General features: G+C 36.7%; 1 protein-coding gene across 1 annotated transcript in view; it reads right to left on the minus strand.

Moving 5' to 3' along the window:
* Positions 1-21,174, minus strand: part of LOC141901205 (trafficking kinesin-binding protein 1-like) — a 284,033-nt gene that overhangs the window by 53,710 nt on the left and 209,149 nt on the right. Inside the window, exon 10 of the mRNA XM_074788317.1 lies at positions 18,769-18,843. Within this exon, the coding sequence (XP_074644418.1) occupies positions 18,769-18,843 (75 nt within the window). The remainder of the gene's footprint in view (positions 1-18,768; positions 18,844-21,174) is intronic.

Genomic DNA, 21,174 nt, shown 5'->3' on the forward strand with positions numbered 1-21,174 from the left:
TTTTAGGTATAAACAATTATCACTGTTAGAAAATTACACCTACAATCACAGGCTCCACGGATTAGTAAGCGGAGTGCTACAAGAAATTGTAGAAATTTAGTAAACATTTCCTCTTCAGATTACTCTAAGGCTATTTCTAAGTATACACTACATCAATGTAATCATTGTCTCTAGGCATGTAAAATCAAAACCATTTAATCTTTTAGCGATAATTTACAAATAACAACATTTCTAAATATCGCTTCTTGAAAAATTCAAATAGTGGATACCTTATTTTTATTAGGGTTTTCTGTTACATCACAGAAAACCTATTGATTTTCGCGTGTTTATCATTATTATTTGACAATTGACATCAAAACTGCAAAGGCTTTCTTACCTTACCGCTGATTCCGATACAATCCATTTTATTTCATTTAACTCACTTCGATCTACAGATACTGCATGGGAGTTTTGATGAATCAACGTTACAAAAGCACTGTCGGGCCGTAAACAACGAAAATTGAGCCCCATTCAATGACATGTTTTTTAGAGTCGTCATCCCGAAATCCACCGGAGGCTGCTCGTCACTTCCATTATCAATTCAAGTATAAATAAACAAATTTATTGCCGAAAGTTTCACACTCAGTCGCGGTCTTTGAACAGTAATTATAACAATTACCCATTTTCTTCATCGGTACACTTTACCGATCCACATGATATTTACTACTCCAAATAATACATTATTAGCACTATCGAGCTGTAAAGATCGCTAATCAACGCGTGCCATGAGAATCAAATCAAGTACAAATAAATTTATTACTCCCAGTGACTTGACCGAGGGCTTCAAACAGATACTTTTACTATGTTCTATTTTCCTTTACCAAATTTACCGGATATTTACTACCATAAATCATTTAAGTACCTGCGAGTCGTAGGTCTAAACTAAACAGGCCGAACAGATTCAGCAGAGAAAAGCTGTAGTGTTGACGAGGTATCAAAATAAATGAATTTATTACTACAGTGATTTGGCCCCGGCTTGAACCATGCATCAGCATTCTATTTTTAGTACAGTACATATCGATATTTACTAAATACAAGTATATGAGACACTCTTATCCGCAAGCTGGACTCACGCTTGTATTCGGAGTCAGTGTTTGCCGCGGGGATAGGAGATCGTTTCTAGGTCGCTTGAAATGTTCATTGAGTTGTACGCGACCTTTAGGCCTACCAGTACACTGAGCTTTACTGTCTCAAACAAACACATGTAATGGTTGTGATAATTAACGGACTCATGAATTGAACTCCAAAACAGAATTTGCAAAAAGAAATCCGGCAACATTGCTGCAATGTACAAAGATTTCTTTCTTCATAATCCAAAAATGAAATCGATTTTACGAATTGAATATCCCAGAGCTAGACCTATCCCTGTTAAATAAGGTGTAGGAATTCGATGTTTAGGAGGGTTGAAATTCAATAGGCCTAAGACCAATCCATCCGGATGTTAGGCCTACGCATATACATAGGCTTACGTAGGCTAGTAGCCTCTACTAGGTTAAAGCTAAGTTCACTGTAAAGCAGGAATCAGATTTGTATTAGTGATTAACTAGTTCTGACTTCCAATGATCAATCACAATAATCAACGATATTTCATCTGCAATTAGGGGTCAAGGGACACCATGCCCACTTGGGAAGTGGTTTCAAATGCTCAACAATCTAACAATTTCAATACATAACGCCCCCTAGTGACCATATACAAAAACCAATGACCTTGAAAACCACCACAATCATAGAACATGTCAGCAGCTATGATTTTGTAATTGATTGTGATAACAAAATATGCCTCGTTACCAATTTAATATGGAAATACAAAGTTATTCTACTATTCAACGCCCCTGGTGACCATATGCGAAACCCAATGACCTTAAAACTCACCACAATCGTAGTACATGTCAAGAAATACAACTTTGCAATTGATCATGGTAACAAAATATGCCTAGGTACAAATATAATATAGAAATACTAAGTTATTGTATTATTCAACGCCCCCTGGTGGCCACATACAAAAACCAATGACCTCTGAAACTCAACAAAATCATAGAACACTTTATGGGCTACAACTTTCCGATTGAAAATAGTAAGACAATATGCTTAGGTATCAATTTAATGTGGAAAAACTTTTCCCACCTGCGAATGAGTAATGATGACACCAAAATGGCCGCCAATTGCGTCATAATTGGCAGATCAAAAATACCTGTCTCAGGTATAAAACATCTCTTTCTAAAGAATACCTATCACAAATTGCAATGAGAAATGGCAAAACAGTAGGAAGCTACAGGACTTAGAATTCTGGCCAAAATTGACGTTTTTGGGCACTAAAAAAGTCATAGGACAGCAATCTTGAGTCAGATCGACCCAATTTATCTTATGCTGATGGGCACTTGGTAGATCCAAATATAAACTAAAGATCAAGGTAATTGATCAAAGCATCTTCAAAATTTCCCTCGAAAACTTCGAAAATGTGTAAAAAGTGCTGACTTTGGCGAACAACAATGGTTGCAAGTCGGCCATCTTGAATCTTACAGGGCCAGATTTTGGGCTGAAGATGTGTCTAGGGTAGATACATGTATAAATTAAATATCAAGACATTACCTTGAAGCGTCTTCAAAACTTCCCAAAATAACTGGATTCCGTCTACGGACAGACGGATGGACGGATGGCGGACAAAAAGTGAACGTAATAGCCCTTAAGTCCCAAGTGGGCAAAAATGAAGATTTTTTTAAATTTCGTCTGAGCAGACAGCTTCATTGAGTTATTTCATCATTAATGAAATTGGTATTTCATTAATTCCTAATGACTTAAGTTACTGCAGAGCCCCAGAAAGATCTTTTTTCGTTCAAAAAGCCTTTCGCTCGAAATTTTTTTCGTCGAAATAAAAAATTTGAAACAAAAATATTTTGTTCGATTGAACCAATTTGAAAAAAATTTTTAAGACAAAGTTGTTTTCGTTCGAACAAATCTTTTTTGTCCATACGAAACGTCGGTCGGTCGAACAAAATCCTTTTCATTTGAACAAAATTTTCTTGTCAGAATGTTAAGTTTTCCGTTCGATCAAGTATATTTTAAAAAGTTTTTCAATCGAACAGAATTATTTTCATTCAAACATTTGTTCGAACGAAATTGTTTTCACACGACAAAATGTTTTTGTCAGGACAAAAAGTTTTTACCTTCAACAATAACATAGCTTTTTACTCATATTTACTCACATAATTTTTTTGTCAGACCGAAGAAAAGTTTTCATTTGAACAAAAAGCGTATTGTTCGATCAAACAGAATTGTTTTCATTCGAACAAGATTTTCTTGTCGGAACATTAAGTTTTTCGTTCGAACAGATATATTGCTCGATCGAAGCGTTTTTCATTCCGAAGAGCAAAATTTTGGTGGAACTAAATAGTCTTTTTGTTATAATGAGTAATCTTAATTCGAACAAAATAATCTTCTCATTTGAACACAAAGGTATAATCTGAACCTGGGATTTCTTTGTATCCAATATCCATATCATGCCTTTCGGGTTGAAGCCCATCTTCCATATTTCTGACAAAAAACGGAACACAGCTTGTTAACCCTTACAATACCACTACCGTATGGCATACGGTACAAATTGGCAAGCTAGCATACCCATACCATATGTGATACGGTATCACTTAACCCTTCTTCTAGAAGGCATATCTATCAGTATCAGCCGGTGCTGCCATCTGCATAAAATCCAAGATGGCAACAGCCAGGAAAAAACAATTTGGCTGGATGAAACGGTTCAGCAGCTCGTATATGATGCTGACAGTGATGCTGGTGACTTGGGAGTGACAAGGAATATGACAGCAGCAGTTCAGATGATGAGACTTAGTCAGAAAATAGGTTTATAGTGCCGGCTATGATCTTGATGATAAAAATGAAACCAGTGACAATTTTCTTAGACCCTGTTGATACGGTTGTCATGACAACGGACAACAATAACAATAATGAAGAACCAGAAACTGTCCATGCTCAAGGTCTTATATATCCAAATAATGTGTCTTATTTGTAAGCCTAATGGTTATCAACACCATGGTATACAATGTATCAGTGTCAAATACAAATGTAACAATTTTCTGAGGCCTGAGATTATACCCCAATGAAACCCCTTAAATCCGGCCTTCCGACATATCGGTGAAGAAGTTGGTAAATGAGTGAAAAAAATAAATTTTTTAGTTGTTCTATTGCTTTTGAATTTTTACTACATAAAGTAAGGATATATGGCATACTATTTCAGTTGGAATTGAATAGTTCGGTGCATTTTGCTGGTGACAGAGCAGTTTATCTGAAACTTTTTCGTGAATTTTTGATGGCGGCCATCTTGGAGTATGTGACCTTGACCTCAAGTTCACTTATATCTAAATTATTTATGTCTACATTGTTGGCCCAAAAGCTATCAACAACATGCTATATAAATTTTCTGTGTCAGATACCTTGGTAACTATTCTATGAAGTTTCAAATATACCCCTATAAACCCTTAAATTCCCTCCAGTACAGCAGCGGAGACACTATGTGGTATTGAAACGGTTAAGGTCGTTTTGGAAATATACTCTGTCCGGTACATTTTGAATTACTCTGTATATCATCTATCAGGAGAGTGAAGAAAAGCCGACTTAGGATACAACCTTGCGTGACTTCACTAGTTAGACCGATTTATTCCAAAATGAGATTTCGGCCTCCTGTTTTCATTCAGAGAAATCTGCTGAGCCATTTAAGCGACCCATTATTGAAACTGTTTCTGAATAGCGTCCATCTGGTCCAGTCATCCATGGTTTCAAAGTAGGCCTAATTGACTGTTTGTCAACTGTCCATTTATAAAACCGACGGAATTTCTCTCGCTATCATCTTACACGGATATTGTGTATCTTCTCATCTCATCGTTTTATTGTGAAATTCTTATTGTCTCAATAAAGAATGAATTGAATTATCATCAGTATGCTGCGCATGAATACCAATTTCTAGACTGGTTACTGGTCTCTATCTCCAATTAGATATTGAATGGGAAAGGCAACCAGTCTATTACAATTTCAAAACTGATCACGCACGCTCAAACCAAGGTTGGGGTGCGCTGCTGAAATAACAAAACTGATAAAATAAATCATAAAACAAAGATATAGCCAATATACGAAAAGAACCTATATCTTATTACTGCATTAAATGTGTGTTAATATCAGCGCCCAAGAAAATTTCTAACGAAAGTTATCGACTCCCCAAGCAAGTTATCAAGCCGTGTGGTAGCAATATGGGCTGTCAAGCTTGCAAGCCCACAAGAATTATAATTCGTCATAAACAAAGTTATTTTATAAAAGAAAACTTTCATTTGACCGCCACTTGAAACATCGCATTCATATGTGCAGTAGAGCGTTCATCAGGTATAGCGTGAATGTGTGTGTATGTATTCATCACTCACGCAAGCATGATCAGATAAAGAAGGCAGTCAAAACAAACTATTCAATGAAACAATACCGACGGCATATACATATTTCAAATATAATTTATCAAATTCTCACAAGCTGAAATGGTCAAAATTTGTTCTTCACTATTTCATCTTCCAGTTATTCCAAAATATATTAGGTGTCTGCACTTTTTTGATAGGGTCGCCCAGAAACCATTATCAGAGGTATATTTCTTTGAGCTAATACATTACCAAGACAAATCCAGGTAAGGAAACTATTGACATTGCCATACCTATGTACTAGTTAGGCTACTAATTTAAACAGCCTAAACTCGATTATTTTCTTAACCATCCAAATATCAAGTGTGCCACATAGGCATACATGCCAACATTGGGATTACCACTTTCAGTATTTTTGGTTAAAAGTTCCGTTTTTTTCAGTATTATTTTCAAAAACATTTTCTTTAGCAACATTTTCAGTATTTTAATATCTTAATCGGTATTTTCTAATCTTTACCTTAAGAATCATCCGTACTCAGTTCATTAGATCAGCAGCATTTCGTAAAAAGAGAAGAATCTGGACAGCTAGCAATAAAGCAAATTGGCTTCCTTTCTTGAAAAGGAATAAACATGTGGAAATAGCTGGCTGTAATAGTCTTTATGACTCTAAACACACAGTTCTTCAGTGGTACTGGCATGTCTAAATCCCCACCCTTGCTCTTTCTCAACATCTTAACACCTTTAACTTAACTTATATATTTTCACTTTTACAATCTCAAAAAGTGCCATCAAAGCTGCATCTGATTAAGGGATCGGACATGTTCAAATAGGACTACAAACAAGACTTCACACACAGCAAATTTTGAATTGAATTGAATGACAATTCGGCCTATATTAGTTACTAATATTGGCCAACTTAAAAAACATAACAAATACAGATGAATCATACGGGTTGGTATGTATGCGTACGGTCGAATGAAATGATCGCCATTTTGTTTTTCGATTGCGGCTTTGCCATAATTTTGATATTGGTTTTCCCAATACATCAGAAGCCCATAAATTCCGGGTATTTCCTGTATATCCCAAAACAGCCAATCACATTTGCTCGTAGAGACTACACCCCAAAATCAAGGTCATTGCAATTTCATATGCAATAGCTAAGAAATTTCCGGCGAAAAACTATTTTTCAGAAAATTTGACCATGTCATCAACAGAGGTTTCGTATGTTTTCAATCGCATCAATTATACGTGGTTTAGGCCGGGAACCAATTTAATAAATGCTCACATGAAAAGAATGTACTGCAATTTTGCATAATTGGCTCACAGCCAATTCCGCTATCGCTAACAAAGGTAAACCAAAACTTTTAAACAATTTACACTTCTATGAAAAGGCCTGATCATTCAGATTTAAAGAATCCAGGATGAGCTAGCTCTAGTTATCAATTTGAGAAGATATTAGCTAAAGTCTATTTACAGCGAGTTGACAGGAGGCTTTTTCTCCACATCAAAGAGCAGCTGCTGCTGTGAGCTGTCAGATAGCTGCTACACAAATGATGAATCACAGCTGTGCTGACCCACTGCAGCCCAGCGTCCACCAAGAGTGAATAACACACACGCATATGCACACACCACACACAGACCACACCACACATATCGCACACACCACACACACGCACACCCTTATGAAAGTAAAGTGCACTTCAAGTGCACTTCCATGAGTAAAGTACACTCAAAGTGTACTCAGTGTACCCGGTGCTTGACTTCAAATTCAAATGTGCAAAAACGAATTTGAAAAAATATCAGGTTTTCATTAGGGCACAACTTGCATCTCAACCACTCAGTTCTTTAATATTACAAAAGTCAGTTTAAAATGCAAATGATTTGGTTGACAAATTCATTATTAATATCAGCGATGATTCTTCGCCTGAATCAGATTCATATTCGGTATATAATATGGGTGCATCCGCAAAAGATAGTGACTGGGTAGGATTGGAGTTCTGTGCCATCTTATCATCTAGATATAATAATGCCATAGTTGCTGAATCTGTGTAAAAACCATAGCAACAAGCCACTTAACTGGTGCAGCATGCACTCTGCAACAGATATCACTACTGTAAACTGATACCCCTGTGGACAAAGAGCCACCCGTCGTTGTGAATAGACTTTACATTCATGGAGTAGTCATTTGACAAATCAATACCCCAAACTATAATAGACCAGCAAAAGTATGTTACTGTCAAAGTAAATTACTGCCGAAATAGTTCCACTTATTTTTAGCTCTGTACTTTGTACTCTTTAGCTAATCATGGTATTTCAATCTTGAATTAAGTGTTGATTTCCATTTGACTAAATGCTATTTCTTCAATTGCATAACTCATAATTGGTATAATACGTAGTCCAGAAAACTAATGACAAAATATAGCTGCAAAGCAGCGATAACGGGTTTTCTGCACAGTCTTAGAATCCTGTTCAACGGCGGATTTCGACAAAGCATTTGATAAGGCACAACATCAGCCATTACTAAACAGGCTATTAGGAAACAGTATCAATGATAGGTCGCTCAAATGGCTCAGCAGTTATCTCTGAACGAAAACTTGTAGCCAAAATCAACGAACCGCCTCATCTTGGAATAAGTCGGTCTAACTAGTGGAGTCAAGGTAGTATCCTAAGTCGTCATTTGTCCTGACAAATGAAATATACTAGACCGAGTAAATTTCCAAAACGACCTAACACGCCGTTCGACCAAAAAACTTAATGTTTCGACAAGAAAATCTTGTTCGAGTGCAAACAATTCTGTTTGATCGAGCAATACACTTTTTGTTTGAATCAAAACTTTTCTTCATTCTGACAAAAAATGTGTTCCAATAAAAAGCTATGTTTTTGTTGAAATGAAAAACTTTTTGTCCCGGCAAAAAATTTGGTTAAGCGAAAACAATTTTTTTCGAACGAATGTTTGAATGAAAAAAATTCTGTTCGATTGAACGAAATACTCAATACTTTTGGTTTAGAAACTTTTTACAATATACTTGTTCGAACGAAAAACTTAATGTTCCGACAAGAAAATTCTGTTCAAATTAAAACTATGCTGTTTGATCGAACGTTTGTTCGAACGAAAACCTTTCGTTTGGACAAAAAAAAAGTTTGGTCAGCTTTGTTCGAACGATTGTTTCAAATTGGTTCAATCGAACAGAATATTATTAGTTCGAACGAAATAAATTTTGTTCCGACGAAAGAATTTTCAAGCGAAAGGTCTTTTGAACGAAAAAAAAGGTATTTCTGGGTCTCCGCAGTAACTTAATGCCGGACATAGGTCAAGATGCGATCATTGCATTGCATCGCAAGTTTCGGTGCATGTCGGTTACGATACGATTGTCAGCAACTGTTTGCGACTATAGTTTCTGCCAGTTGCAACAGCGCCTAGGTCACGTGACAGTCGTGTCGCGTCGAAGAAAGTAGAACACGTGCGACTCCTTGTGAGTGGCGTTGCTGACAGTCGCAACCCGTCGCAAGGGAGCGTAGGTCGATGAGTCGTTGCGACACAATCGTCGCTAGCGGTCGCAGTGAATGGCGTCGCAGTGAGTCACAAGCCGTCGCAAAGCCGACCTACGTCCGGCTTAAGTAATAATAATTATAATAAATGTCATTTATATAGCGCAGGTATCCAAACCTAGTCTGTTCAACCGGCTCCAAATTTTTGGTATTCTTACCCCCAGCCTTTAACTCTATTCATGTATCAGTCATCTCTCCTTAGGGAGAAGTAACATCCGATCGGCTACTAGGCGCTCAGGAGTCATATATCAGACCAAGTACCCATTTTACCCCCGGGTGGAGAGAGGCAATGAGGATAAATGTCTTGCCCGAGGACACTACGGTAATGTACGGGGTTCGAACACACGACCTGGCTTCCCAGAGTCGAACGCTCTAACCACTCGCCCACACTGCTCACTCGAAGTCATTACCAATTAATGAAATACCAGTTTCATTTATGATGAAAAAAACTCAGATGAAAAGTCTGGCTTATAAAGATGTCTGCTCAGACGAAATTTTCAAAAAAAATCTTCATTTTTGCCAATAAAATTGATAATTGTGATTGATCGTTGCAAGTCAGAACCAGTTAATCACTAATTAACATGCATTTTAATAAATCTGATTCCTCCTTGACAGTGAACTTAGCTTTGACTTTTAAGTAGAGGCTACTAGCCTATGTAGGCCTATGTATATACGTAGGCCTAACATCCGGACAGATTAGTCGTAGGCCTATTGAATAACAACCCTCCTAAATATCGTAAATTTTGTTTTGAAGTTCAATCCAATGCATCCGTTAATAAACACAACAATTATATTGTGTTTGTTTGAGACAGTAAAGCTCAGTACCGGTAGGCCTAAAGCCTTAAGGTCGCGTAAAACTCGATAAAATCTTCAAGCGACACAGCGAACGATCTCCTTTCCCCCACAGCGAACGCTTACTCTGAATGTCAAGTGTGAGTCAAGCATACGGATAGGAGTGTGTTATATACTTGTATTTAGTAAATACCTTGTGCATGTGACAATGATCGGTATGTACTGTAGGAAATATAGAGTATTGATGGTATTGATACAGAGGTTGAAGCCCGCGGCCGAATAAAGTAATATATTCTTTTATTTTGATACCTCGTTGACATAACAGCTTTTCTCCGCTATATCTCTTCGGCATGTCTAGTTTAGGCCTACGACTCCCCGGTACACTAAAGATTTATCTTAGTAAATACATGGTTAATTTGGTAAAGAAAAATAGGTATTGTTAAACTAACTCCTTGAAACCCGCAGCCAAATCACTGGTAGTAATAAATTAATTTGTACTCTATTTGATTCTCATGATGAGGAGAAACTCGCAGCTGATCCCCGGAACGACGATGTAGTGGTACACGTCGATTCGTCGATGTTTACGGCTCGACAGTGCTTTTAAAATCTGAAGTAGTAAATTTCCTATGTATCGGTAATATGATTTGATGAGGAAAATGGGCTATTGTTAAAATTACTGTTTGAAGACCGCGGCTGAATGTGAAGTCTGCGGCAAAAAATTAGTTCATTTATACTTGAATTGATAATCGAAGCGACAATCGGCCTGCGGGTTGATTTCAGGATGACGACTCGAAAAACATGTCGCCCCATTGAATGGGGCTAAATTTTCGATGTTTACGGCCCGACAGTGCTTTTGTAACGATGATTCGTGAAAAAACACACGGAGTATTTGTAGATCTCAGTGAGCTGAACGATATCATACGGATTGTATCGACAACAGCGGCAAGGTAACAAAGCCTTAGTTCTTTTAGTGAAAATAGTGTGACATAAAATAATAATAAGAAGCACGCGAATCTCAATAGGGTTTTCTGTGATGTAACAGAAAACCCTAACTAGGGGTCCAGGAGCACCAGACCCACTTGGAAAATGCTTAAAATTGCTCAACAATCTAAACAATTTCAATGTTAAAAGCCACCTTGTGAACATATATACTGAAACCAAAGACCTCAAAACTCACCCAAATCATAGAACTTGTCATGAACTACAATTTCGCAACTGATAGTGGTATGAAAATATGCCTTGGTGCCAATATAATAAAGAAATACTAATAAACTTATTCTGCTATTCAACACCCCCTGGTGACCATATACAAAAACCCCTGAAACTGACAATAATTATAGAAAATGTCATGAGCTACAATTTTTCAATTGATTGTAGTAACAAAATATGCCAAGGAACCAACATAATATGGAACTACTGAGTTATTCCGCTATTCTACGCCCCCTGGTGACCATATACAAAACCAATAACATTGAAACTGACCACAATCATGCAACATGTCATGAGCTACAACTTTGCAATCGATTATGTTTAAAACATATGCATAGGTACTAAATAGTCAAATTGTATACATTCAATATTCAACGCCAACCCCCCCCCCCCCCCCGTTAGGCGTTGCGAAAACTAAAAACTGGGTAACCCCCATTCCACGTGAGAAGCTGTATCCTATGACAGTGAAACTAATAATCAAATATCAAGACTTTAATTTAAAACCTGTTTATATTTTCCTCAAAAACCTTTTACCAATTTACGAATCAGTACTGATGACACTAAGATGGCCACCAATTGCATGATATTTGGCTGATCACAAAACCAATCTGATATGATACAGATCACTCCTCATAGAATACTCCTCACAAATTTCAATGAAAAAATGGGAAACCATTAGCAAGTTACAGGTCTCGGAAATCAGGCCAAAATTGACCTTTTTGGACACAACAAAGGTCAGAATGTACATTAGGCCATATATAGCATGTGATACACTACTTTATCACTGTTTGGTAGTGACGTATACCTGTGCGCGTGAAGTGCATATCGTTAGCAAAACAAGCTATTCAATATAATGATACAAGTAATTATTCTTCTGAGAGAAGGCTTGCTAGCCGGATATATGTTAAAATCATGAAATGTAGGCCTAAAAATTGACCTCGCCTCGACGCCGCATAAACTTATATACTAGTTTTTATGGTAATAATAATCACGAGGACTACAAGAGGATTTTCTGACATCTATTAATAGAAAGTGAATAAATGTTTAGATCTATTTGAGACATAGGAATTTGGTTAATCCAGACAACAAAAAATATAGCTTCAAAGCAGCGAAAACGGGTTTTTTTTTATAGGCGCGACATCTAGGAGATCAACACTAATACCAGATAGAGATCAATGTGCTTTGCAACATACAAAGTACCAAGTTTAGTCAAAATAGGATAACGAAGATGAAGTGCTAGATATCATGAGCTACTCGGATTGATTGGTGGTAACAAAAGGTCAAAGCATCTTCAACATTTCCCATTCAAAACTTCTGCAAAAATGTTAATTTTACTGAACTGGACACAAGTCGTCCATCTTGATTCTGATCTGGCTGTAGAAAAGGTTAAGGGTACAAACATACATAACTAACTATTAAGAACATACATAAAAGCGTATCGAAAACTTTAAGAAAACTAATAAAATTTTATTTGAATTGAAATAGTGATCAGATAAATAGGATTGTAAAACATATGGAAGCCCTGAAGCGACATTATGAATTACGCTTTACGTTTTACGAATTACGAGTTACGTTAACCATTTACCATATGAGCTCCCTACATTTCGTATGTCGTGCGAGGTTGAGGTTTTATTCAATTACGTTTTGCGACTTACAACCTCAGCTTTACGAATTACGTTTTCCGTTGACTTATTTGCTTTTGCTTCAAGAGTTTTTCAGAAGAATATGGGCTTTACAATGAGGTCAAATCATGACGAATGATTGAATGAACCTAACTGAATTTATTTTGCATTTTGAAATAACATTATATATGAATAAAAAAATTGACGGAGTTCCGTATGCTTTTTTTATTACAATAAAGAGCAAATAATGAGACTTAGAGAAGTCAAAGGGCATGATGATTCAGAATAATGATTAAAAGTTCCTTTTGATACTATATAGAGATCCATCCTGCATACAAAAGTCCCAGATTCATTAATAAAATAAATTTACACTGACACTGTCCTGTTATGGCCATGGGCATGATGATCTCAGACGATACAAAGTTGGAAATGGGTTCACGGACTCAGATAAAGGACCAATGGTCCAGTGGCTCGCCAAACTGGTATAAAGTAAAAAATCTATCATGTAGGCTACCGGTATGCAAAAATTCATTTCATTGAAAATAAACAAGAAAAAAATATATAAAAAAGGACTCAATTTTGGTTAGTGTTAACTTCTAATGATAACTGACTTTTAACAAGAATGAAATCTTCGAAAAATTGATATGGGCCTTTTTTCTGAACAAATGTTCATAATTTAAATACATCCCTTGAATGACATAAATCGAAAAAACTTAAATTATGAGTGACCCGATAAGATACGGTACAAACTTGGTGAGATCCTGGTTTTCATCGGAGGTTTTTCATTATCATACGGAACAATCAGGCTCCCAAGTTCTTGACATGATTTTCAATGATTTCATGATAGGACTGCTTCATGTAGCTTACATCTTCACTCAGACAAATCGTTGTTACGTGCGACCTGTACCGGGGCATGCGTACTCTATAACTGATACAAACACGCAGTGAACACGAGAGTATAAGGCTAAATTGCCTACGCGACTGTACACGACTGTTTTCAACGTGAATGCTCCACTGTGCCGCAGTTAACTATCTAATACCAATAATTAGGCTACAAAACGGATCACTAATGCGAACCTTAATGAAAGAACTTCAATGATGATATTCCAGTCATGTAAATATCAGACTCATCTCAAAAAATTCGATGCTATCAGTAAATTGGCCGTGTGGCAAACACGGAAGTAAATTTTCCGCATTTTGAAACCACATTTTCGTCAGATATCTTGATGCAATGTTACCTTACGCACGGGATATCAAAACTAGATGAATTATTGAACACATCGCACACAATAAATCGTTATATCATACGCCTTGAATATCAGTATTCGCGCTAGAAATGATGAATATCAACCTATTCAATCGTGCTGCCATTTTGTTTGTGAAATAACGCGCACCAGCTGATCCACCTCGTTCAATTTTATGATGTCATGATGGAAGTCAAAACCGGGTCAACACAAATTATAAATAACCAAGATTTTGGGGGTTTCGTCTTTAAAAGCCCATAACTACTGAACAAAGCGTCGGACTGGTATGAAGTTCTTCCGACGCAAATAGCATTGAATTTTCACATGTGTTACTTTGGACAGTTAACGATGCTGCAAAAAAAGCGTGCCCAAATAAATCAAATTTTTGAAACTTTTTGGTAAATTTCTCAAAAACTATTAAACCCACTTCACGCACAATAAAGAAAAATCAATTACAAAATATATCTTTGCTTAATCCGCTCAATTCGCCCATTAGTAGTGAAATTACTTTTTGAGAAAAAATTTTGAGAGTGCTAAAAATAGCTTTGAGCGTAGTGTATCAAGCATACGAATGATTATCGATCAGCCAGACCGTTGACATAGGCTCGCTATGCCAATAAAAAGCTTAATTGGACTCCACATAGGGGTGGATACAACAAATGAACAAGTCTTAGTTTTTAACAATTAAGACGGCATTTAAGCTGCAGTTATCCATCATCGTTAAAAATTAAGTTGAGGAAGCATTCGGCAAAAATACAACCGATCTGTCACATTACAGTGCGGTCTGTAAGCCACCACGTGGCAATGTTATTGTTATTCACGGAAAGTCCACCACCTTGACCTCTTACGACCCAAAATTTAGTGGTAAATTATTAAAACGTAATTCTTAATGTCGTTTTAGGGCTTCCATACAAACATGTTCAATAAATATGTCCAATCGGATAGTTGATGAACAGGCTCTATCGAGATTGCATCCATGAAACGACTGAAGACACTTCATGCAACTAAGTTGAATAGAAAAGGTCCATAAAATGGCAATATGGTTTCTTTATGACCGCTGTAACTGAATCTGTCCACAGGATGACTGGCACATGTCGAGTATTGAGGTATATGACGAAGTCGTTTCTGTCAAGCGAGTGAGAACGATGCAATACATAACCCAAATTTGAGGGCCTGCGGCTGAATGTTCTGTACGTATCATATGCCAAGGTCACTTCGTTTATGCAGATGATTTATAGCCTCCTCTGATCCACCACTCCATTCTAGTCAGTACTGGCATTTTCTTCGAGGTATATAATCGTTGTTTTCAGATCGCTTTCAGATTGCTATCACTTAACAATGTTCAATGTGTTTAGTAGACAGAGCTGATTTCACTTTCCCTGATTGAATATTCTTGGAGCAATCCTCTCTTTGACTGACGCAGAGACCAATCTCAAGGTCATTAGGTAAAATTATGAATTTAGGAACTAGTAATAAGCGAATGGTGAATCCTTAATCTAGTTTGGTGTCTGTATTTTTGTCGTGGGATTAATTCGACGTATACATTTAAAACAAGAAAGAAATTCTAAAAATGGGCTTGCTGACATGGTTGTACTGAAAGCTGGCTTGGTGGTTTTGTATCTCTGTAGTAGAATTAATTGAACTTTGAACTGATTACTTTTTAAAGAGCTAAGAGATCGGTGTTGTCTTACATCACTACATGAAATGTTACACACGGCGACCGGGAATCGGAATGGTTTTATTGTAGACGTGGACCAAGTTAGTGCAAGCTTTTGGATAGTTGTTATTTGAATATTGTAGTGTCTTAACGGAATCTATCATCATGTTGATAATTGCTAGATTACTTATCAGATTATGTTGAAATGATTTTGCATAGAAACATTTACAACTGAAAGAAAAAACGTGACTAACTCGAGTGACTTCAGGTGACAATCCACTACGATCATCCGATAAAGTTTATTGCCAACATAGACTACCACCCATAAGCGCTTTGGAGACAGGGAACCAGTCTTCAATTCAATTCAGAATTTATTTTACAGAAAAGCGGTTTTTAAGTTTTAGATATTTAAACTGAAAAATATAAATGTTCATACAGAGATTTTTCAAATGGCCGCTAATGCAAGCACCCAATGAAAGTAAAAGAAAATTAAAAGAATTTTTTAAAAACGTGAAAGTAAATGTTTTATCGTGAAATTTTAATTGTCAATAAAGAATGGATGCGGCGCATGAATACCAATTTCAAGACTGATCACGCACACTCAACCAAGGTTGGTCTGCGCTGCTGAAATAACAAAAACGATTTAACAAAACACAAAACAATGAAAACGACAACCGATATAGCCAATATATGAAAGGAACCTAGATTTTATCGCGGCATTAAATGTGTGTAAATATCAGAGCCCAAGTGAGTTTCTAACAAAAGTCATCGACTCCCCAAGCAAGTTGTCAATCCATGTGATAGCAATATGGGCTTACAAGCATACAAGCCCATGAATATTCTAGCACACGTAGTCAGAGCGCAATAACGCTCACCACATTGATTAGAGTGTTTATTACTGACTAGTAATCGAATCTGAGTGAAGATACACTTTTGGTTAAAAATTAAGCGGATAAATAATAATCCCGACGATTACAAGAGGGTTTTCTGTGAAACAACAGAAAACCCTAATAAAGGGAAATTCCTCCTCTATTTTCAAAATTTTTATAAACCAAATTCAAACAAATGTGGCTGACTGGTAATGCCAAGGCTACCAGGTATACACACAAGCTATATAGCTTCATTGAAATTCAATGAGATAGCATACAAGTCTATTTGTTTACCCACTGTGAGCCGGTCACGACTCGCAAAATCTGAAGGTTCAACGATTGTCACCGCCCGGTGTTTGCATCAGAGTTTTAACCCTTTAACTGGGAATTGGTCGCTAATGAATGATATGACCAGCTATAGTGAATAGAATAGTCAAGTATTGATCTCTGTGAAGCATTCTAACTCATTTTCCTGGGAGCAGATGACAACACCACGCAGCCAACAATGTTTAACAAGGCAGGAAAGTGATATATCATACATGCATGTAGTAGGACGTTTGAAAACCAAGTGTCATGTGGATCAGATTTCTGAAGTTGAGAAGATTGCCAGCAATCATGTCCAATTAAGACGCTCTCTAGCGAGTTCATTGATATTTGCGCCAAAGTAATAAAAGATTCTGATGATGATTTGTCTTTGGATGAATCCGATGATAGTGCCAATTATGGCTGGCCCCACAATCTGGATGACCTTGGGGGTCACAAACCAAGGGTTCAGACCCTGAGGGTAACCCCCCAAAGTTTTCAAACTTGTTATCATTCAAACGCTAGTGAAAAGAGCTTTTATAGAATAAATACTATTATGGGGTTATCCCTAATATCTACTATCTACTATCTGTTATCACGATTCCCCTCGCATGGTGCAAAATTGGTCACAGCCTGAACATGAAACGAAATTCTTAATATGGACTTTCCTAAATTTACATGAGTGTATGTTTAATCAGCATCAAAATTAAACATTGATACACTAGATTAGAGATTATAAGCAGAACAAATGAAAACTGGTGAAAACTATTGGATTGAATTCAAATGATGGGAGAAGACTGACATTTTATAGACAATTAGATGGAAAATAAGGACGGAAAATATCAAGAAAAAAATGCCTTTTTCGAATTATGAATGGAAACGCATAGGCCTACCAATCTACGGCAGAATTTCAGAGGATCCATGCACCAAGTAATCAAAAAAATGTCCCCCTTCATTGAATCCAGAAATTTTCATGAAAATCTGTCTATTGATATGATCTTCATCGCACACAACTGCATGATGATTCATCATGAAATACATGGTAGCCGGTTTTCCCCAATGACTCAGATAAACACACTACACGTTCATGGTGTGACGATTTCTATATACTGTGTACGAAGTTTGTTAGACAATTAATTTTCATAAATTGAACAAATTCCAAGTTCCCAATTTTACTGCCCTTCTATAGAATTCACTTCTTTTCACGGCCAGCCGCGACGAGCCCTGGCAATTGAATCATTTGCAGTTTCCAGGAAAACTTTAACTAGGCCAACAGACCAATACATCATAGTCTGTAACGAGCGCGTGTGTGAAGCATGAATATACGTAAAAGGGGATGTGTTCTTCCGAAAGGAAATGTAGTTCCAACAACAAATACATAACTACATTCATAAATAAGCAACGGATTCCGATGAAATTCAATAGGGTTAGAGCTTTTATTACTGCATTGAATGTTTTAAAAGTTCCGAAGAGAAACTAAGCCTCATTTGGAAGTTATTTTGTACCAAAGGAAGAAAGTTTCACATGCAATAACAAAATGGACTTCGCTAAAGCGAAAGTACATTAAAACACTTGCTGGTTAAAGGGTTAAATGAGCAGCCTCTCGGCTGATACAGCTCCGCTGATAAGATTTTATAAGGACCACCTGTCACAGCGTGTCCTAGTGTTCCAATCCGGAAAAAAGCTCTATAACTTTTTAGCCCTTGACCCAAAGTATCTACATACTAAGCTTCAACCTGTACAGCGCACCCTAGAGGTCATATTAGGAAAAAGCCTATAAAACGGCGGTATAAGTGCCACCTGTACAGTGCCCTTAAAGGTTGAATTGAGGAAATGGCTCTTTTGGAAACTTTTTTAGCGCTTGGCCCATATTAGCTTCATGCCAAGTTTGAAAAATGGTAGCACTAGTAGCAACTTGAAGCAAAAAAGTTGACGGACGGATGGACCGACGAAGACAGATACTCCCCCTAACATATCAGCTCCACTATGACCTAAAAATCATAAGAATAGGACAAATAGAAGCCCCGTAAAACGATGACTACATACCACATGAATTTGGCCCCATATGTTTATCTTTACCTCTTCTGTTAATATCCGTTGGGAATCATGAGCTGCAGATATTTGACATTGAAGTCTAACATTTTCTTCCAAAACCTGGAATGGTACAAAATATTTATTTATGTTGTGCTTTAGGTTGATGTCTGTCCACGGTTAATTTGGATAAATAGGCTACAAAGGACATATATATTTTTCAGAACAGGAAAACACATATTTCATTATATAAGAAATGTAAGAAATAAAAATATTAGGCTAACTACTGCTGGCCAGGTAAGCAGTCGTGAAGACCAAAGGTGCAAAGCCCCTTAGAAAAATTCATGGGGTTTTCGGAGCACCTGAGGCCCATTTCCTGCTTTGACTAATGACAAAATAAGACTGCTGCCACGCGTTTGATCGTTCGTTGTTTATATCATGAGTAAATGAAAAGGATGGCTCCGACAATATCCAAATCACTAGAACATGTTCATACTTAAATGCACTTTTCGATAAATAGTTGTGAGTCTAGACAACAGCAATGTTTAGCATTGATATTGTAAAACAGAGAGTTTATGGGCGATTTAATGATTGCTGTATTTGGCACCAAATATTTAGAAAGCATGTGTTTAATGGGAGTGGTCATTCAATAAAGGCTTCTCATCCAACAAACAAAATGCAAGAAATTAAGAGTAAGTACTTTGTGGTATTTGAATTTTACAGGTGCCTTATTTTCATTGACAACCTAAATCAAACAGACTGATATCCGTGATTAGGGAATCATTTTATTAGCACATGTTGCTACAGATCTGCAAATAATCAAAATCAGGAGGCCCTGACCTATTTCCTTTTACAGAAATTCATCCACATTACCCTGTATATTATGACATAAAATAATACCACTCAAGGTTAAGACACTATGTAAAATCAATTGTAAGAATTTGCAGGTGGCTAAGGTTTAAAAGGATTTAAGTTACAAGCCTTTTTAAAATGGTGTCCATAAAAGGTTTGTGGCTCTCTGATACGACCCGCTCTCTAGACTCAATTAAAATTCAAAACCCATAACTAACTAACTCCAATGTCATTTTTTGTTATTTCAGATTATGTAAAAGCACAATTCCCAAATGCTGAAAAGAGTAGCATTCACGGAGGAAGAAGCTGAACAATATGAAAAGTCATATTCAAATTCCAAATAAGTGTGATAAATAATAATAACATAAATGAAATTGGGTATCCAAGTTCCTTTGGGGTTTCCAAGACTTTTATCTGTGCAGAGAAATACACTTATTGAGTTCACTTCACTAGAAGTTTGCTTAAAGTATACTTTAAAAAAAGCGAACATTGTTCCAATTCAGTGCACTTTCAAGTGTACTTTTTGAGTGTACTTTCAAGTAGACTTAAAGTCCACTTTATTTTCATAAGGGCATAAGTCGTGAGAAAAAAGTTTAGCAATTAGAAGTAATGTACATTAGTTAATTTAAGAATTCCATACTTGAAAATCGGTGATGTTTGTGCCAGCCATCCTGAGCACGAAATTATGCGGATAGCCCATTTCTGCAAGTTACATTGCGGTTGAATGTGAGAGATACATGCATTTCCCCATATTATATAAGCAAATTGTATGTAGGTGACTGTGTACGAAACATAAATTAATATTTTTCAATAGTTCTGCGGAGGAAAACAACCCTTTAACCTATTCAAGATTCTTATACAGTCTACCTCGGATGTTATGTCGTTGGATTTACTGTAGATTCACTTTTATCATATCATTTCCCAGGTGCCAATTTCCTTCTATTAGGCCTTAAAAAACCTCATATATACCATATTTTTTATGACGTAGATCACTTATACCATATAAATTGATCCCAATAAGTCAAATCAACGTAATTACCCTAGTATATAACGTATCGCAAAAAATCAACAAGATATGAAAATCTTAATATGAACTTCCCTAAATTTACATGATTTAGGTTTGTATGTTTAATCAGCATCAAAATTAAACATTGGTAGTCTAGATCAGAGATTATAAGCAGAACAAATGAAAAATAGTGAAAACTATTGAATTGAATTCAAATGATGGAAGACTGACTTTTTACAGACAGTGTTGCCAGCACCTAGCTTTGCTATATCCGGAAGTATTTATTGACATACACAAACTTCCAAGCGCCGAAGGCGCGAAGCCATTTCGGGGGGTTTGGGGGTCCCCCCCAAGAAAATTTCAGAAATTAGAAGCGTTTTCCGAGCACTTGGAGCGATAGTGAACCCATGAACAACTTATTATATTCTGGAAGGTATTTCCAATGTGGCACATCCTCATTCATTGACGATCAGCATCTTCTCACGCATTACGGGTCGAGTCCTGAATTATTGCAGTTCAAATGCGCCGATGAACGCTCACAAATTCAAGATCAGAGCGCTTGAGCGCTTAGTTGGCAAGGAAATATTTAAAATTTC

This window comes from Tubulanus polymorphus, chromosome 1 (assembly GCF_964204645.1).
Source record: "Tubulanus polymorphus chromosome 1, tnTubPoly1.2, whole genome shotgun sequence".
NCBI classification, from domain to species: domain Eukaryota; kingdom Metazoa; phylum Nemertea; class Palaeonemertea; order Tubulaniformes; family Tubulanidae; genus Tubulanus; species Tubulanus polymorphus.